We start from the raw sequence: 21270 nt of genomic DNA, 5'->3' as shown, positions 1-21270 counted from the left end.
CGTAAGCATGGTATGTGATTATTCTCCCACAGATGAAGTTCCACTGGTTTTACACTCCAGATGTTTCAGTGCTGCTTTAGTCTCCTCAGCAGTTTGTGCCCTAATTTCCAAACTGTAAAAATCCTCACAGGAACATCAAACCTGGAGCTCTGCCAGCTCTCAGCACCTGATTCAGGTAATGTCAAACACGCTTAGCTGCAGTTCCTGCTTTCACCCACCAGAGGGCAGGCTGATGCAGTTGCTGTCTCTGCCCAGCTTCAGCAGCCTGCTCTTCTTGAAGTGGCCCTTCCTCTTCTTCACGCTGGGCTTCTCCTGGTACATCTGGTGGATGATGATGTTGAGCTCGCGCTCCACGATGTCGATCTCCCTCTCCGCCAGCTCCTGCTCCCTCCTCCTCAGCTGCTCCTCCTGCTCCCGCTGCTCCTCGGCCGCCCGGGCCAACGCCTCCTCCCAGGATCTCAGCTCCTGCAGGGGGACGAGGGGGAGGAGGAGGAGGAGGATGGAGGAGGTACTGACAGCACCTCCTTTAACACCTCTTTCTGCCTCAGGCTCGTTGCTAAGGTGATTCTAATTTACGCCTCAGACAGACGTGACATGCTGAGATTCCTCCTGCTCCGACATGAGAAGATTTCCCCACAGAGACAGCTTCGTCAACAACAAGCCGCACTACTAAAACCTAAATGTCGTGACAGAACAATGTTTAACCTCTCTGCCGTTCACATGATCTCCATCGGCTGATTCTGCTCTCTCACCTTCTCTTTGGCCCGGAGCTCGTCAAACATCTGCTGGATCTCCAGCCTCCAGTCTTCCTGCAGGGAGTGGAAGGACTCCAGAGGCATCTGGAACATGGACGACTGCTCGATGGACAGCAGCCGCCTCAGGATGCTGGTGAACGAGGGTCTGCTGCGAGGGTTCGGGCTCCAGCACTCTGAGGGACGAGCGGGAGAGACGTCACTTAACGTGGAAACAGACAGACAAGTGTGCTCTTCTGATATTTTGAGGATAAAACACTTGATATATCCCAACCACAGACAGGTGACAATATATCAATCAGTGTTTCCACATCACCAATGGTGCAAAAAATAACTGAAATGCGAGTAAAATTAAAACTTGACTCGAAAATTGAACAAAAAATACAAATATTCAGTCAAGTTGAAATGTGTCTTCCAGAAGATGTAACAGATGTTCTCACTGAAAAGCGTCTAATTATAGTTTTGCTTTTATCTATGGATCCCAACAGCTGGAAATCCAGAATACAACCAAAAAATGAAAAACTATGTTATAAAACTAAGTGATAAATGTAATACACAGAGGAGGGAACAATGAATTTCCCCCCACTGGCAGATGAGACGAGATGGAGAGGAAGATGGGACAGCATATGGCGACTGTCGGGAGCCAAACTCCGACTGACAGAAGCATGCTTCACACCTACAATAATCTGCTGAGCCACAAACGGATCGGCTGCATCTCTCACACACACTGAAGCACCGTCACACTCTGCAGGAACGGAGCCGAAAGAGCTTCAGCGGCAGCGTCTGTTTATGAGACTCACTAAATTAGCATAATGAAATGTACGAGGATCAAGTTGGAGAAGGAGGAGATGAAAGTGAGCTGATGACAGGAGTAAACAGAGAGAGGAGAGCAGCGCAGGATGACAAAGGGGAGATTAACGGATGAACATGGATAAGATGAAGTGGAGTGAGGGGGGGGATGAGCAGGAAATGAGCTTTAGGAGCAGGGTGAGAGGGAAGTTTGCTGCTCCACTGGCAGGTTGAGAATCAGTTGCGTTTCTGTGCATCACACAGCTTTACAGCCACGGAGCTGAAGACAGGAAAGGGAAAAGCGCTGGAGATGAGCACACCCGGACAATATGGATACGATTCAAGTGTGTGTTTGAACAGAGATCGCACCGACTGTGAAAGAAGAGCTGTTTAATACTCTGCTGCTGTTAGCACAGATTATTAGCAAGGTTCAAAGGAGACATGTGGCCCATGAGCACTCCAGCAGGAGGAAACTGATCAGACCTGTGCATTGGTTAAGTCCAGACACAGTAAAACAGCTGGATGTGAGAACATTTGAAATGACGCTCGTGTTACCAGATGGACGACGACAGGAACACTGACACTGCTCACCTGCCAGCAGCTGGGCGAAAGGTTCGGGGCAGGTGGAAGGGACGGGGAGCGTGAGCTTGTTCATGGCGACGCCGTAAGCTACGGCCAGAGCGTCGATCTCCCGGTAGGGAACCTCCCCGGTCAGCAGCTCCCAGAGTAACACTCCAAAACTGTGACGAGAGACCAGCAAAACACAACCGTCCGGTGTAAAAAAACATCCTGAGTTCTGTTATTTTAAAGAACCACTGTAAGTAGACTTTATAAATACTTTTTTTTCCCTGCTCCCTTGACCCTTCTTGTTCTGTCCCATTATCACAGTTTCAATCTTCTGTGAAGCATTTTAAGTTGTACCAACATCCACGAAAAGTGCTAAGCAAATAAAGTTCAGCTGGTTATTTGTTTTAACTTATATTTGCTCCCGAAGATCAGACAGGAATGCAACACTACAAATAAGTTTCGCCCCTGCTTTAGCGAAGCTGCATTTCTTGGAGCAGAAGCAAAAAGTGCAACAATTCAGAATCTGTGGGACACGATATTAAACCTCCTTTATTTTTAAAGTGTATTTTACTGCTTGATCGGCCTCCATGTGCTTCACATGATCAGAACAACTCGCTGTTGAAGTTATTTTACTAACAAGAAGTATACATTATACGGATAAGCTCAAACTTTGGCACATTTAAAGAAAACCGCAATCGGTCGTCCTCGGAGGACCTGATGGAGTGTGTCACAGCGTCAGGCAGGCGGGGCGAGGGGGACGCGAGCTTCATACCTCCAAACGTCGCTGCTCTTCGAGAAGAGGGAGAGTTTGATGACCTCTGGGGCCATCCAGGCGTACGTCCCCGCCGCGCTCATCTTGGTGGTCTGGTGCCACTCTCTGGCCAGCCCGAAGTCCGTGATCTTTAGAGTTTTCCCACCCAGGTCGTCCCGCTCCACCGGCTGCAGGATGAGGACTGGGCAGGGGGGGGGGGGGGGGGGCAAACAGACAAAAACAATACCACTTAATAGTTTTGTCTAAGTTCTCTTCTGAAAAAAAGTGTTTGGGTCTTTTTGTTATCCAAATGTGTCCTGATGTCACATCAAACGGAGAGAGGAAAAGTCAAAACGGAGCTCCAGAGTCATGAATATTTACATTTTCAATCCTGTTATATGAAAAAGTGAACGGAAGCAGATTGTATGAGATCGAGCCTTCCTTTAATTCTCTGACAGCTAATGGAAATGGCTTGTGACACTTTTCATAATTATAAACAAAGAAAATTATTTTATTGAATAAATGTTGAAAATATTCCGTGGTCGCAGCTCTAAAATGAACAAAAGCAATTTATCATTTGTATTAATATCTATTGTGTAGATTTAATTAGATAGACAGGACTCTTTAAAAGTATGTCAGTTTCTGTTAGTGACATTTTTTTTCATTGTATGATTTTCAATCAAAAATATCTTTCAAGATTTTTTTTTTCAATATCTGCCCACGCTCAAAAACACGTCGATAGAGGTTGAACGACACGACAGGAGGAGTTAAACAACATGTCCATGTTTGCTCAGCAGGTGTGGTGCATCATGTGCTCTTCAGGTTTCTGCTGGGAGCCCCGGTCCAGCTGAGTGGGTTTGATTTCTGCAGTCACTTTGTTCCTTCACCTCACGCCTCTGTGTGTGTGTGTGTGTGTGCGTGTGCGTGTGTATGATTCTTCCATGTACGACTTCCTCGTTCATTTCCGTGAGAGGGCAGACTATGGAAATATTTGGAGTGTACACAGTTCCCGGGCAGCCAGGTGGGGGAGGCTCTCTCTCCTCCCCCCGCTCTGTCTCGCTCCCACTTATCTGCAGGCTTATGCAAAGGGCGGTGAAACAAGGCTACACACACAACAGCATCTTTGTTTACACACACTTCTGCTCCTGTACACACACACACACACGCACGCATACACCCATACATGCACGCGGACAAGCCTTTTATGTGAAGAAGGTGTGTCTCTCAGCTCTGCTGACAACGAGGAAGCTTTCTGCGTCGACTGCCACAGTCACACCGCTCTGAGTCTGCTGGAGCGGCCTCCTGCCTGACCGATCTGTGATTCTCTGAATTTTCATACAGTCATTTAAAACAAAATCAACTGCTGCTTCTTATTCCTCACAACTTTGTAATTAGTAACACTGACTGAAGTTGCCTCCGATCAAACCTATTTACTGTACTCTTCACAGATGTTCTGAACTTTGAATGATAATTTGAAGTGTATTATGTGTCTGAACATGAGGAAGATTTACATGATTTGACAACAATGACTGGAAAGGCACAGTTTTGAAAAATCTGTAGTTTGTTTTATTTTATCTTTGTGATGATTTCATGTCTCCTTGTGATTGTTTTCATTGAGGATCGTATTTAATTGTACGTGTTTCTTTTTTTTTGGGGTCTTCTTTTATCCATAAACATTTAGACTGTTAACAAAAATAAAAAAAGCTTAAAGAAGACATACGGTAATTGAAGACAATATTAGCGTAACAAAATCTTCCTATAGTCAGTGTGACAGGGTGTCTAATCCTCGGAGGAAAGAGATGTTTTATTATAAGCTACCCTCATCCTCCAGCCATCATTTTTCTATTCTGAAGCGGCGGTCTCTGTGAGGGACAGCTGTCTCCTCGGGGGGTTCCTTCTTTGTCTCTGCGCGACGGAAAAGATGGAGCCAGTGTGTCTTGTGAAGGCAGGAGACGGGGACGTGTTTGCATGCTCAGATGGGCGCGTCATCCTCACATGAGGCCTTTCTCGGCTAGTTTTGTGTGTAAATAGATGGAGCGTGTCCAGAGATGGTGTATGTAGGTAGAGGGTGGGGCGAGAGAGAGAGAGAGAGAGAGAGAGAGAGAGAGGAGACATGCAGGCTGAAACCGGGGACATGTTGACAGAAACTGAACGTGTGACTGCGTGAAGCAGCACTTCCACCTGCTCCCTTTCTTCTTCATCTCACCTTGATGAAGAAATGCCTTTTAACGCCAACCGCACACGCTCAGTCCTCCCGCTACAGGTTAACCCCCGCCAGCTTTTCATCCATACATCAAAACACAAAGATCAACACGTTCCTGCGTTCAGCTGGCAGAAGACAAACCTGAAGTGCAGCGACACACAAATACCACCCGCGAGGGCAAATGAAGCATCACAGCACATAAGTGACGGAGGGGGAAAAAAAGAAGTCCTGAAGGAGAGCATGGCTTTTACACAGTGCAACGCCAGAGCTGGTGGAAATGTTATCTCAAAATAGACGACATAGAAACAAGAAGAAGGCAGCGCTCGCGAAGATGAATTCAGAGAAGAATCTCAGGTCTGATTAATCACACTACCATGAATTTAAAGTGGGAGTTTAATGCTACAGTGTGGTTTGGTTAGCTGTGTGATCATTTTGTGATTAATCAGCGATAAAAAGTGCTGCTCAGGCGCGCTCATTAAACTCCCATCTGCTCTAGATGTACTGCTGAGGCCCAAAACCATACATGACCCAGCGGAGTCCTCACACAGACGTGTCTGATGCCAGTGGAACTTTATCATGTCTCTGGCCAGAGCTGCGAAACGACTGCAAACCTACAAATCTGCCATTAAATACATGTGAAGCGGCAGACGGCAGCTTTTTGTGAGGCTCATATGGGAAACTTAGATGCTACACTGAGCAACATGCATGTCAAAACCCTGAGTACGAAAGTACATTTGATTCCACGATGTGTCTCTCCACTGAATAAGAGATGACAACCGCTACTGCAACTTCAACATGCCAGAACAGCGGCTTGTGTGTGCCGGTGCCGCCCTTCCACTGGTTGTGGCTGCGGCTCGTAGCAGCAGTAACACTGTAGGGTGAAGCGGCGGTCATGAAATTTCTGACACCGTCAAAAAACAGATAAATGTCAGGCTGTCTGTGTCACACGACCGCTTCATTTGAGCCTTTAGCAGTGAGTCTTCAACACATTTCGAAACCTTCCATCTTCTACATGCTGGAACAGTTTCCGAACACGGTAACCATGACAACGCTTGTGTTTTCAACAGTACGTTTTGGGGAAATTAGAGAATCCGTTATAATGGTTTGATGATTTTCTACAGATCGACACAACTGTTTAAATCCTCAACTACATCCATCCTTGTCGTCTTGCAAAACTTGTGTTTGCATTTTAAACTCAATTATGAAATAAAACCAGCTGCTACAGAAACTGCAGTTTCCTCAGTTCCCATAAACATTTTCCAAACCTTTGAACTCACTCATCTATTAAAGCCACTAGCTCCAAATACTCACACATTAGATTGTGTAAATTAACAAAGTCGTCTCAGAGCTGTTATGAGGCCTTTTGGATCCCTTTAATTACTGCCACGCTGTGCATATGCTCCAGTCTGTGGTCTTTAGAAGACGACTGCAGGGTTTTGGATGACATTTGGGACGCGGCGTGAAACTTTATAGCTGTGCTGGCCACCGTCCAAAAAGTGCGATCAGAGTGGAGTATTGATCAGCGACACCTGCCGAACGGGGAGCGTCCGGAGAGGGAAGCTCTCCAGCCAAAAGGGAGCAGCAGCAGGTTTCTGTCCTCCCCTCTCTGTTTATTCATCCCTTGATCATTGGACCCTGACCCCGGCCAAGGGTTGAGAAACAACACAGAGCACAAACACCGTCAGCGAGGTACCAACAGACGCTTTAATCTCACTAATGATCCTTCAGACTGGTTGGCAAAGTGCATGAGGTACAGGTGACACATTAGCCAGCGGCCCACGCAGATGTTTCACCATTCAGGAATGCAGCAAGTTTTCATTATAAACACCAAAGACACACAGCAAGTCGGCACGTGATGGCCAGTAATGGGAAAGTCCCCGCTCATTCAGGAAAAACAAAGAGGGGAAAGCGCACACCGATTCAACGTTAGGCAAGAAATCATTCACTCAGAAGCAAACAGAGGGATGTGGACAGAGTGAACATTCCACATAATCGGAGACGACGACATAAACATGGGTTACATTCTCCCAGTATCTCTTTGCGCAATTTTTTTTTTTTTCTAAACTAACAAATGACTTTAAGGCTTGACTTTAATTTCCTTTTGAAATACAGTGACGGGTGGTGACCACTGCATCACAGTCAATCGATTACAGTTAGAGAAGGAGGAGCGACGCGCTTCTGTTATTCTCCTGACGTGAAAAATTCCATTTAAACAACGGATGAAACAGGACCGATGACCTGTCCAGGTCCACGGCCTTTCCTCTTCATCAGAGTTTTGTCATTTCATGCCACAGCCGGGCATGTGTGGCTGTAGCGTGTGATCATGTCTTTTTCAACAGGTCACTTCAGGAGTCAGATGGCAGTCGTAATTAGATCATAATAGAAACAACTACACCCAAGCAATTATCTCTAAAAATAAATCCAAAATGAGCATCGGCGCCTGCGGTAACAAAACACTTAAAAAAATGAAGCTAAATGCAGTCATGCTGTTATTAAGCCCTGTCCACACATCGCCAGCAAGATACTGTAGACTGACCATCTACTTCTAACCCCTAACTGAGCACAAAAACTAAAATTCATCAGCTTCAAAAAAGTTAACATAATAAGTATTTCAATATTTTTCATCTCGTTCTGAACAAAAACAGTGACAAAGTTTATTTTAAGCATATCACAATTGAAAATTATAACGATGCATTATCAAAAAAACAGTGTTTTGTCTAAAAAGTACTATTTTACTCTTGGATTTTATGGGTGTTTGTTGGATTTGAGGCGCTTTAGGCAAAGTGTCTTTGTGCGCTGCCTCGCCTTAAATAAACTGTGCGATGGGAGAGCCGGCAATCAGCTGCTCTCAGAGCGGAGTCTTAGGCGTGGCCTTACCAGCAGTCAGCTGAGAGCCTAATCCTCTGTGATCAGCTGATTGCAGGTGGAGCCGACTGCCACGGCTCGCAGTTACTTTCATTTCTCGGCTCGTTCTTCAAAGAGCATCTTCAGGTATTTTAAAGTGGAGAAGCATTTGTGAATACACCTGCATTTTGTTGTTAATTCTGACCAAAAATGGCATCTAAATGAACTGGTTTAGAGGTGATGCTTTGTTCGTTTGGTTTTTTATTTTGACAACTCTGATTTTACACTGTCTGCATTATCTTTTCTCAGCTTGATAAACTTGTGTTGCGCGACTGAAGAGGACACAACGAGAGCTGTGCCTGATTTTCCCATAAAGGAGCAGTCAAACCTACCAACCTGTCCACTCATGAGGAACTTCAGCGATGCAAATCTGCCGTGCTCATCCACTGACACAGAACAGCTCAACCAGTTCCATCACAGCTGAGCTGTTTTGGCCAAGATTCACTCCAGACTGCTGTGTCATTAACTTGTTAGAGCAGCGGTCAATAAGCTGAGAATGTGACGTTGAGCAAGAGGAGGCCGCTCGCCCGTGAACGCCCTCATGCCCCTATGGCAGGTTTCATACACACACTACTCCGCGTTACGCTGACTCCAGCATTAAAACTGCGACTCAGGACACTCTTACTTGATTTTCCTCATATTTTTTTCAGTCTGTTTCACAAGTTGAGCTGTACAAAAGACCCTAATCAAATAGAAGTTGATTCATTGCATGTTGCTGTGTCTTTGTGTCGTGGTCATCATGAAGCCCACAATATAAAAGCCCAGTGACTCAAATCAACAAATCAAACTTCAGCCTTCTTTCTCTTTGACTCACGACCAACAATTCTAAAATGATTAAAGCAAAAAGTTCAGCTGTTGTATTTATTGCCTTACTCGGTTAATAAATAAATGTCCAAACACAACATAAAACATAAAAAAACACAACCAATTAACCATCAACCTAAAGTGACACCTCACATTTTACATATTTCTCTCCCAGTCTAGCTCATATCACATGCATGTATAGTGAGTGTATAGCTCCGCAATAAATGTGCACACCATGTTTCTAAACTAAACTATGGCGACTCCAGATAATTAACTGATAAGAACAAGACAAGACGCTGTACATGTCCTCACTATAACGAATCTCTTCTTGCACTTGTTTGTGATTATTAAGCACTGACTGAATGAAAAACAATGAACAAAATCAGGGGGAAATGCTTGACTGGGTTGGTTGGAGACATGCTAATTTTGAGTTACTGTGGACGGTAGAACCATTTCGAACCAAATCTGATCAATCTCAGTGACAGAGTTCTCATATGGTTGCTCACTTTTACAGGGGTCGCCATATCAAGTCACTGCATCTTGCACCACAACCTCACAGAGCTGCTGAAGATAAAGGTTTGCAAATGTTTTGCTTTTTTGGGGGCATTTTTAACTCTTCGTGTAAAAGAAAAGCTATAGTTGTAGTTGAATATTTAAACCTGACAATAGATTTTGCTATCTGCTAGCTGTGTCACATCATTCAGTCTCAGTATTTGAGTGGAAAACAAACCATGCTTCATGACACTTCACTCAAAGTCAACTTCCTTCCTTTTCATCCACCTCTTTACTCAGCCTCCTCCTCCTCCTCCTCCTCCTCCCCCTCCTCCTCCTCCTCCTCCTCCTCCTCCTCCTCCTCATGGAGGAACAGGTGTAGGCTACAGGGTGGGACGGGGACAGCTGTTTCTGTTTCTGCTCAAGTCAGCAAATCATGTCCGTCTGGCCCCCAAGAGACTCCCCCGATCCCTCCCCGTGATCCTGTGCTGGTCTCCACACCTCCTCCTGCACCTGTCTGCCTCACACCATCAGCGTGACACATCCTGAGCTGACCGGCGTGGCGGCAGGTCGATGCACATCAGCACAGACAAGATGAAGACCCGGGGGGGGGGGGGGAATCCTCAGCACCCCCGACATCTCATTCTGCGACAGCGGCGATCAAAACCCCACCAGCGGAACCCGCTGGTTTCATCTCTTTCCCCGTCGTTCCCTCCCCTATCGCCGCCCGACTGTCTGCTGCTGCAGCTGTCGCAGGGCTGGCTGCAATCGCAACTCACCAGGGAGAAGAAATGGAAGAGCGGAGGAGAGGCAAAGCAAGGAGGGGTGGAGGGAGTCAGGAATCAAAGGGCAAGTGAGAGCGAGATTCTGTGTGTGTGCAATGTGGGAGGTGTTGGGTGGGGGTAAGAAGATGAGGGAGCAAAGGGTGGGGGGCTGGCAGTTTTAAGATGAGAAAAAGGGGGGGAGGGGGTGGGAGACCGAAGATGAGAGAGGAAAAAAGGCATGAGTGGGACCGAAATGACAAGAGGGAGGAGAGCAGCAGAAATGAGGGCAAAGAAGGAGACAGAGGATCAGGAGAAAGCAGAAGAAAAAAAAAGTGAGGAGAGCAGCATGGGAGGGTGAAAAAAGGAGCGGAGACAAAGTGAGATGGAGGGGAGAAAAGACACGGGCACTATGAGAAAGAGAGAAGTAATGAGGGGATGAAAAGATGCAGACTACTCAAGGTAAAGAGAGATGACTGGAGGGAGAGCTTTTGTCATTTTCCTTGCAGCGCATACCAGATGTCTTTGTGTCTCGAAAGGTCTCTCCATTTCTCTTTGGCTTTCTCACGTCGACAGTTCTCTCAACACATAGTAAGCAAAGGGGGGCATGAAATATCTTTGGGCTGCACATAAAGGGTAAAATATGTTCAATTCCTCTCAATATCAGGCCTGTTTAAATTAAATAAAATGTTTGGAATTGAAATAAATTAAGAAGTATAGCAGGTGTAGATGACACAACTAAATCAAAACCATTAAATTCAGATATTTAAAAATGATAAAATCACTAAGACTCTGCTGGCATTTGTTTCTCAGAATGAGAAATACAATAAACACAAATTTGGGCTATAAATTGAGGCACAGCACAGCAAGACGTGCGTGGAATCACCGGCTCTCTTTCCACTTCCCCGGTGCTTTTGATATGAGTGTTGTAGCAAGTATCCTCACATGTCATTGATACCCCAGCTTGGCTCCACTCGTACCACCACAGGCCATCGGGGCTCTAATCCCGAGCCGCACAGTGGCACAGTTTCACCCTGCAGCCATTCACTTTGTCTCCACACAAACGCAGCTGCCAGATTCGTGTGACCAGGCAGCCTCTCTCTCAGAAGAACCGGGGGTATTAAATGAGGAAAGCTTTCTCGTGCATCTCTGCGTGTGTGTGTGGTGTGAAAGTAGGAAAATTACAGTGTGGGAATTCACAGACAGGTTTGAACTTTCTAAATGTTAAAAGTAACTCAGGGGTTTTATGATAGAACACAGCGTGATGTGGCTGAGGTTTAAGATGAAATGTCTTTTTATGTTGTGGGTTCTGTGATTGATTGTCTCACAAACAAGTTGCCAAATAAGTTTAGGAGCGTGTGAGAACTGAAACTGACTGATATGCTGTCTTCGTTCAAAGTCTGCATTGAAGCCAAACGCAACTGAGCAAAATACTGTATATCAAAGTGCTCAAGAGAAGCAATTGCGCCGAAAATGAAAAAAAAAAATTAACCATAGTTCAACTGGCTGCATATTGTACTTTGGAAAACACCCATCACAGCTACTTAAAGTTGGCACTCCCCATGTTGTCAGGCTTGGTTGTCATGGAAACATGACACCGAGTTGGTGCCGCATTTGTTCCAGAGTGGAAAACGTAGGTGTGAACGCGGACCAAACCAACTACAGTATATCAGCTTACATTTTGATTCACAGGCTGTGAAAACACTCTCGATTTCCATGATACAATATTTTTATCGCCTCAAAGTGCCAAAGTTACATTAAAGGTGCATTAAGGAGTTTTTCAACTTTAAAAATACTTATTTTCCACCATAAATATGTTACAAATATTTAATGATGTGTACAATGTGCCCTGACATATTCATTGTAAGTACCGCTAACAGTGCTAAATTGTCACTTGAAAGTTGCAGTGTCGGTCCTGCACCAGAATTTTTTGGGGGAGAATTTGAGATGATGTGACAGAATGCACGCTCCCGCTGGCCTGATTTCCTTAAGTTTCGTTTTGTCCGCCAGATGCTTAACGAGCAACAACTGAGCAGGATCTTCCAGAAAGTAAGAAAAGACCGGCTTCCAGCACTGCCACAGCTCCAGCACAGACCCCACCAGGTAAAAGAAACTTAAATTTTACTCCAGCGCTACTTGAAGAGCGAGGAAGGAGTTCCCCTCTTCCATGCACGTACATGGACACAAGCCACAGGCACGAGTGTTTCACTAAGCTGCAGTTACGCCCAAGGCCTGCAGGGGCCGTTGTTTCAAATACAATGTGAAAACTCCTTAATGCACCTTTAATATCAGTGATCTGACTTCTTATTCAGTCACTGTGAATCAGAACGTAACATGTGTGAATGTAATGAGGAAACGTTAAAAAAAAATCAAAGTCATAGTGGCTCAATTTTCCAAACACTTGTACCAGTGAAAATGTTAAATGAGGAGGACTAATATGTATGTCGGTCAATAGGGCTGTTGCTTGCATCTTTAATTCGCCAGACATCCCCGTGTCACGGATGAGCCTGAGTTTGTCGAGGAATCAACTGAAGCTTGCAAAAGGACAACATGCTGTTTACAGTTCAAACCTCTGCAGCAGTGAAAGCAAACTCTGAATAAATCATCATAAGCCGGCCTCGGCTCTTCAGAAGCGTGCTCCAAACAGCGAGCGTGCAGCCCGCCGTCTGCCTGAAGTGTCCTTCACATGACTCCGCTGTGAAAGCGGGTGAAGGACCTCAGACTTGGAGGGGGACACACACACATACACACACACACACACACACACACACACACACACACACACACACACACACACACACACACACACACACACACACACACACACCAGGGCCTTCTCTGCACGGCCTGGCTCTCCCTGTGCCAGGCTGCTGCTGGCCAACAACAATGACCCTCTAACAGACAAGTCAACAGCCACCCAACGCACAAGAGCCCAGGAGGTGCCGATGAGAGTGTGTGTTTTAACAGATTGCACACAAAACTCTGCCTCTGTGAGATGAAGAGATGGCAAGAAAGATGAGTGTGTTCTTACAGAGAGAGATATTTCTACCAGATTTTTTTACTGGTTTCTTACAAATTGTGAACACTTTTGTGAAAAGGTTTCTATAATTTCTAATATAATACTTGCATTTCAATATTCTAGATATTTCTCTTGAATTTTCAATTTTTTTAAGCAAACAGATTTACAAGTAGTCTGGTTTTCATACAGATTGAGGTCCATCCCATATTTCCTAGCGTGTTTGTGCCTGATAGCTGTGAGCTGCTGTGTTCACGGAGAGTTCTTTGTTTGATTCTGGCCTGATAGTAGTGCAGTCAGACAGCTTTCAGATGTGTTTTGCAGACAGGAGCAAATAAATATGTAAGCTCTTCCAGGGGTATGTCTGTTTATGCAAATTCACAACAGTTACGTAATCGGTGATATGTACATACAAGTAAATACATGTGTGTGATTATATAAGAACACAGTACAGAGTCGAAAATGCGACAAAGATCTTAATGAATATTTGAACAACGACCACTGAAAAGAAGCTGAACATCTGAAATAATGTGCTGTGTTCATGCATTTCTGTTACAGTGCAGTGTAGAGAGAGAAAACGGTGTAAAACGTACAGAAACATGCAGGCCGAGGACGTGTGAATGTGTGTCAGTGTGTTTGGCAGCTCCACAGGGAGCCCGAGCTGCTGAACAGCCACTGTTCACTGGCCTCAAATCAACTTTTTATTGACTGGTGGAGAAAATAATAGCGACGTGTGTTTCACTCTGTGCGTGTGGGCGCAGCATGCACATGTATCTGTTGGGAATAATGCAGCCTGTGACTGGTGTCACTGTGCCGCGGTCGCTCCGCAGTCGGCTCTCGCTCTCCGAGGCGGGCTGAAAGTCGGCGGCATTTCTCTTTGACAAACATCTGTTACCAGCAAGGCCAAATTCACACACTGCCAGTGAAGTGAGCACGGTCCAAAGTCCTTCCGATAATCCTCCCTCTCCCGCTCCCTCTGTCCGCCTGTGTTCTTTTATCGGTCTGCGGTGAGCTCGGCCTTCCAAACTTAGCTTAGTAAGTCCTATAATGTTGCTTCTGCCCCTTCAATAAAAAGTACACTTACTAAAACACTTACCCAAATAATATTTAGTAGCCTAAATGACAACATGACAATATAATAATATCATAGTTGTAATATAATATACTTTTTATTGACTAATAACTCTTAAACTGCTCCTTCATTAATGTCTTTCAGATGAAATCATAAATAAATAAGTAAGTAAATATTGTGCAGGTCCCATTTTTGCTGCCAACACAGCAATGATCCATTAAAGCGTGAACTCCACTGGACCTGGAGGTGTTGTGTGGTATCTAAAAGTCTTTGGGTCCTGCAGGTTGACCGATACTTGTTGCTTAAATAGCTCACTCATGAAAAAAGACACCATGAATCAGTGTAAATCAGTGTTATTCATCTCCCTTATCAGTGGTCATAATGTTGTGGCTGATTGCCTTATAAACAGGCCATACAGGACTTTTTTTAAACCACAGTCGCAATACTAAATGTTGAACATTATTCAACATATGGTTGCCATGGTAATATTTGTGTATGCAAATTAAAGTATGTTCAAATACTCAGCTGTGTGAGGATATTGGGGTCAGCAGTAAAGATAGTAAAGACAGATAGTAAAAAGCTGCAGCCCACAGCGCTCCAAGACCGTTAGCCTTAATCTGTAGCTGTCTCTGAGAGAAAAGAAGAATGGCTTGACCTCCTCTCAAACTGGCCCTTTGCTGCTCCTGTCCTCATCCCTCCCTCCCCCATCCATCTCTCTATTCCCTTTTCCCAGTTGAAGCCTCCAGGGGTTTTCTCTACAACCGCTGCATTCCTGCTCAGATCCTCTCCCCATCCCGCGTCGCCTCCATCCATCTCTCCACTCTGTCATCCGCGGCCTGCAGTCGCCCCTCACCGTCTCCATCTCCCGTCCTCTGCTGCGTCCCCCTGCAGTGACTCCTGCCTTTGTGAGCCCTGCTCTCGCTCTGTCTTCGGCTGCTGTGTGTGAGAATGGGGTCATTGTTGCGGCGCTGCAATGAGCCCACGAGTGTGTGTGCATGATAGTAGGAGTTCTATGCCCCAGTGCCAGCGTGTCCCGCTGAACGATCATCATGCGAACGCGGCTCGCATGCAGTACAACCGCACCGAGCTCACAGACACACAATCAGCTCCATAAATATTTGCACAGGGAGACTGTTTTCAGCATTTGCTTTTTTCCATGAAGCGCTTAAAAGATGTGCTGAGTGTACATTTCAGCTTTTCCAGGTGTTCCAGGGCCAGGGATATGTTGTTTCCTCATTATTTCATTTACAAGCAGCAGATAGAAGGAATAAAGTTCATTTACAGGATGGATTTTGGAATCTGATGAGATCAACTCTCAATATAAAGTTCAAAGAGCTGTCACTATCAGCAACGCTTATACAACAGAGAAATTCAAACACACTGAAAATTCATTTTCGATTTTCACAGTTTCACTATAATATGATAAAAAGCAACAAATCTTCTCAAACGTCAGTGTGCCACATCTTTGGCCTGCCAGATTGCCTCAATATATCTTTTTGTAATTTAATTCTTTTTTTTTTCCTACTGCACACAATCCTAAAATAAAAACAAGGAAGGGACACCGATCATAAAAAAAGGAGGTGGTACATTTCAAATAAGAGCTGGAGGAATATTTAACAGCCCATTAGGGCATTTAAGAGCATTTTAAAGAAACAAAGTCTGAAGATAGATAGATTGCGATGAGCAGAGACTAAACTATTTCAGAAGATAACTAAGTGTGAAGATCATATATATATCACATGTGTCATAATATCAAAAAGATGTTTCACAACAAAAAAAAAAAAAAAGATGAACATATGTCTTATATCCCTGACAAAACCCTGCACAGTCACCGGTCCAGAGCAAACAGCGAGAGACAGACAACCATCCACACAAACTTTCAGTTAAAGTCAATTCAGATTCACAAATTAACCTACACAGCACGTCTTTGGGTAAAGGAAACATGAATGAATTTCACTATTTTCTTTACTATCTCCTATAAACACTGTTAAAACTCAAGCATTCGTGTATTCCTGCTTTTCCTGGGCGTCTTACTGTAGTTAATCATTGCCTGAAAAAGACATGTTGGCACATATTATTCATGCATATCACTGTTCGGAGCCGCGATGTCCATGATTAACTTCCACACCTCCAGCTAACAAGCTGACACGATAACAGTTTTGCACACCAGTCCTCGCACAAGAGTCACAGTCTCGGCCCGCACTCTGTCTCTCTGAGGGATTAGCAGCCGGCTGGCCACCACTCTAATCCTTTCCTCAACAGACTCACTCTTACATTCACACACACACATACACACACACACATACATACACTTGCAGAGCCAAACACAGACTTTTTAATGAAACTGAATATATTCCATATCTTGCTCGTCTGCTAAGTAGCTATTACAGCACGTGCGTGTAGTGTGCTGTGGTCAATACATCGACTGAAACAAAAGAAAATCTCAAAAAGTACAAAGAGCTCATTTATCAAATTAATTCCTCCTAGTTTTGTTTTGTGCAGACTTGGCAGGCTGTCTATGGGACACAGGGCTCCCACCATGAATATGAATGTTGACAATGTAAACAAAGCTTCTATTTGAAGCTTCATATCAGCCGAAACACCAGCTAATGTCAGCCTCGCTCCGTCTTTATCGAGTGTTTCAACGCCACCAGCTTATAGTTCAACTTCAGGAGCTTCATATGGAGCCTGAGTGAAACGTTACTGCGCAGCAATTTGAAAGTCAAAGACAAACATCAGGTATAAGCTGCATGTATCTGGATGGTGTAACTACAGCATGATGCTTACGTGAGCACCGGCTGCAGTGGCGGCCCAGCCTGTCTTTCTGTTGTTGGTAACAGGTGATCACTTCACCTGTATTGTCTTACCAGCAGCTGACTCACTGCTTCGGCGGAGCTCGTCTGAAGTATCACTGACGGAGTGTGTGTCGCTTCAACATGGGTCACAATTCACATCACTGCGGTGGCAACAGAATTTATTACCATAGATTTCTAAATTTATTGACAAAACCACCTAAACTGTGGATTTTCATAATTGTCCTGTGAGATTAGATTCAGTCGTTGGATTGAACGGCTATTATGACAATTCTCTTTTCAACATTTCATCCACATTTACACAGAAATTAAGGACAGCAAAATTAAATGATTACAAAATTAAACAATTTGCATTGTATAACATTTTAGCATATTTGCTCCGTATAATCAAGTTACTGAGTTTTTATCAGAAATAAATTACAAAAAGTTAAAATTACAAATTCACACCACAACAGCGGAAAAGATTAACTGTTCAAACAACAGACACTGAACCTTTACCGACAACAGGTGAAGACCTGCACATGGTCTATCCAGCAGCTCCTGAACTACTCATCATTTGTGTCCTCCATCGCCAACATCCGTTCATTTAATGCATTCTGTCCTTCAAAATTTATCATTTTCTGTGAAGAACTTTGTATCAACAGTTTGAAAAGTACCATGTCAATCAAGTGTCATTTGTGCATTATCTCTCACTCAGTGAGAACAAAATGGTCTTCCAGAAAGCTTTAAACAACTCCCTGAGGTTTACACACACTCACAGTCCAAAACAGACAAGTGAAATCTTACAAAGCTTCATGAATCAGTTCCTGTCTAAAGATGTGAACTAGAGATGTAACAATCATGGCTTAAATTTGTCAAGAATGTTGCTTCTGCTACTGAAGTTTTGACATATATGAATAAATAGTTAAAATATTATCTGCTTCCTTTTAAAAACTAGCTCATTGCATTTTGGTATTCTTAATATATGACTAAATGAAGTTTATTTAGTTGTAATAATCATTCTTAGTGTGCTTTTTCATTGCTTTTTTGCTTTTTCTTGCCTTGTATTTTATGTTTTTTTGCCTTTATTTTTTGTCTTATTGTGTTGTTCAATTGTTAACCACTTCAAAATGTGCCAACATGGATGAAAACTGCTGTGTAAATAAAGTTTGATTGACTGATAATAGATAAACTGGTTTAAAAAAAAAAGGTGCTTAGCTGAAATTCAGACATTGATACGATTCTACAATTTCATTTAGCAGACACTTTTGTCCAAAGCGACGTACAACACAGGCAAGAATACAGACATAAGAAAGAAACCATTAGAAAATGCTTCAAATGCTTCAAGTGAGATTGGTCGAGGGAGTTGCCATCAAGTTGCAGAAGAGGAGCCACTAACCCCCCCTATTTTATTTATTTATTTTATTTTATTTTTTTCCGGTCAACTTAGTCAGTGGTACTTAAGTGCTGGGTTTTAGACCACCTGACCTATTCTACCCCAAAGATGGAGTTGGATTAAGTCCCTAGGTGTTCTCTGAACAATTGAGTCTTCAATTGTCTCTTGAAAGTAGACAGGGACTCGTCAGAACGCACAGAGTTTGGTAGTTTGTTCCACCATTTGGGAACAACAGAGGAGAAGAGTCTGGCAAGAGATTTAGAGCCGTGCTGGGCTGGAAGCTCCAGGCGTCTCTCACATGCAGAGCGAAGTGGCCGTGACGGAAAGCAGATCTGGATCAGGTTGGATGATGCCAATATGATGTATCTGAACTGTCCTTCTCATGTTTCTAGTTTTGCGAGAGAGCACCTTTCCTGTTTCTTTACCTTCTGCGTTTGAGGCAAGTGAGGAGGACTGCTGCCCTATGCTCTAAGAAACCGCTCGCTGATCCCGGATGAGAGTGACAGGTAAGGCATGACCGCGGGGCTGATGACCTGCCAGCCCACAAACATGCTGTGACACCACTCCAAGGAGGTCAGGGTAATCAGATTATCCCCGTAATACACAGACTCACTCTCCCTTTGCCCACTGCGAGTCCGACCGACGGCAGCGCTCAGCAGGTTAAAAACACACGATCACACACGATCACACATGCTCACAGACGACGCCTTCAAAAACATCAACGGAAGCTGGATAAATTTAGAAGAAGAAGAAGAAAAAAAAAAAAAGCATCTGAGGGAGCCAAAAATAAAATTCCTGTGTAATGAAAAATTCACACACGGCTTCAAACACACACCAATCGAAGGATGTCACGTTTTGCTGTGGTGAAGAGGGAGTGAAGATTGTTTACGGAGCTGTGAAGCCGGCTGGGGGGAGACGGGGGAAGTGGCTCGGGGGCTGAGCCGCTCTGTCACCGCATCCATGCCAAGTGGTCGGCGGTTTGAAGAGGACACCTGAGAGCAGCGCACCTGGACAATGGGCTGAGGTGTAACCCTAAACTGAGATGAACCACTGTTTGTCCCCCACGCTCTCCTTCTCTTGTTCTTTCCCATCACGGTCTGCTCTCCCGTTTCGTGCCGCTTCACTCTCTCTCTGGTCCCCAAGTTCATTTTCTCCCCACCAGTTCTTCTGCCCAGTCTTTTGATTCTCTCCTCCGTCTCGCTTTCTGCTCACAACGCTTTTCGCCCTTTCGGGCATCATGAGGACAAACGCAAGCATCCCTCTGTGCCAGTCTGAGTCATATAATTACATTCTTAATGATTAGCACCCATTTGCAGCGAGAGTCATCATTTCGGTGGGGAGGGGTGAGGGTTCGAGCCCTCCCTGAGACATTCCTGCATCTTTTCAGTTGCTATTTTCTCTCGCACAATACTCTAAATTAGGGGACTGACATTTTGCACTGCAGCTGACAGCGGCTAGCAGCTGTATGACTCAGTGACACAGAAGCAGTGCCCATGTCACCACGGGAAGGCAGCGTTGTGGCGTTGTTGCCAAGGCTCCGCCGTCCAATACGCATCTGATCCCACATCGCTGCTCTCCCAGCCGCACGGGAAGGGAGGGAATGGGGAGCAAGGGATGCTGGAGTGTGAAAGAAGGCAGAAGACTGGAGATGGAGAGACATTTCAACAGATCAGCAGTGAGCGTTTTCAAGCTGCAATTCCACCGTGTCCCTCATTAAAAGGCCTTTAGTCAGCATCCTGCACACACCACCCATATTTGCACACTCCCTCCCCCATCACTCATGTCACTTGGGATAAACACACAGTCTGCCCTGCACTTGTAACGCGCACAAATGCACTTTAGACGCCGGCTGTGTATTATGTCTTTGATGCACCAACAACTGCAACTGCGTCTTTAAACAGCAAGTAGCACAAAGGACCAAAAATAGCTCAGTGAGTTGCAGAGCAGAACTGCTCTCCTTGAGGAGGGGAAGAAGAGCAGGAGGAGGTGCAGGGAGAGCTGACAGGGAAAAGATGGCAGAGAGAGAGAGAGAGAGAGAGAGAGAGAGAGAGAGAGAGAGAGAGAGAGAGAGAGAGAGAGAGAGAGAGAGAGAGAGAGAGAGAGAGAGAGAGAGAGAGAGAGAGAGAGAGAGAGAGAGAGAGAGCATTTCTCCAGGACTCAGGCTTCCCTACTGCGCTCAATTTAAGTTTCCCCCTCTGTGTCAAGGCTCCCGAAACCTCCCATCATGCACTAGAAATCAATGTCAGCACAGGCTGATCACCTTTCAGTAACGTCTTGAAACGACTGTGAGAGGGTGAAATAACTACAGCAACTCTGTAACAGTTTTTGACCAAACTCAGGCATCTTTTTCGTCCTCATGTTATGTTAACTGCCCACTTTTAATTATTGGGAACATTTTGTTGATAGAAAGCTCTAAGTTATACATGTTTTATATGATTTTTTTGTGCTTTATTTATTGCTTTCTATTTATTTAAATGGCTTGCATTACATCTATTTACACTGAATGGAGTAAGTTCAACCCAGTTGTGGTAAGCTTTTACTATCAACATTTTCTGCAGTGTGCAAAAAACATAATACCTGCTGCCTTCAGTTAATTGACACCACAGTACAGTTTCAATCATGATATAATATTTAGCTTTAAATCTGTCTTCAAACTAATCTGAAAAGATCTTATCACAAATTCTACATTCAGGAGCGTTTTATCCTACAGCTTTTCTCCTACCTCCGTGACAAAATAACGTCCTCTCTACATACTGCGCAAATAAAGTGAAGATGAATAAATAAAGCCAGTAACCCTGCTGCTCTCAGATTTGTTTATTTAGTTCTGTTGATTCTGTTTGATAGACCACGCGAGGATTTCATTTCACTCGATCAGTTTATTTGCATAGTTTGAAGAGTTTTATAGTAAATGCTAACATGGATGATTTGGAGCGTTTGTAAAGTGAAAATGCATTTTCTTTAATTGAATACC

General features: G+C 44.4%; 1 protein-coding gene across 1 annotated transcript in view; it reads right to left on the bottom strand.

Moving 5' to 3' along the window:
- Positions 1–21270, bottom strand: part of map3k10 (mitogen-activated protein kinase kinase kinase 10) — a 29524-nt gene that overhangs the window by 5682 nt on the left and 2572 nt on the right. Inside the window, exons 2-5 of the mRNA XM_030107878.1 lie at positions 2881–3061; positions 2133–2281; positions 753–928; positions 219–465 (exon numbers count right to left, since the gene is read on the bottom strand). Coding sequence (XP_029963738.1) covers positions 219–465; positions 753–928; positions 2133–2281; positions 2881–3061 — 753 coding nt within the window. The remainder of the gene's footprint in view (positions 1–218; positions 466–752; positions 929–2132; positions 2282–2880; positions 3062–21270) is intronic.

The sequence above is a fragment of the Salarias fasciatus genome, chromosome 14 (genome assembly GCF_902148845.1).
Source record: "Salarias fasciatus chromosome 14, fSalaFa1.1, whole genome shotgun sequence".
Classification (NCBI taxonomy): Eukaryota; Metazoa; Chordata; class Actinopteri; order Blenniiformes; family Blenniidae; genus Salarias; species Salarias fasciatus.
Note: the sequence above shows the minus strand (reverse complement) of the source record. Positions and strands in the feature narration are given on the sequence as shown.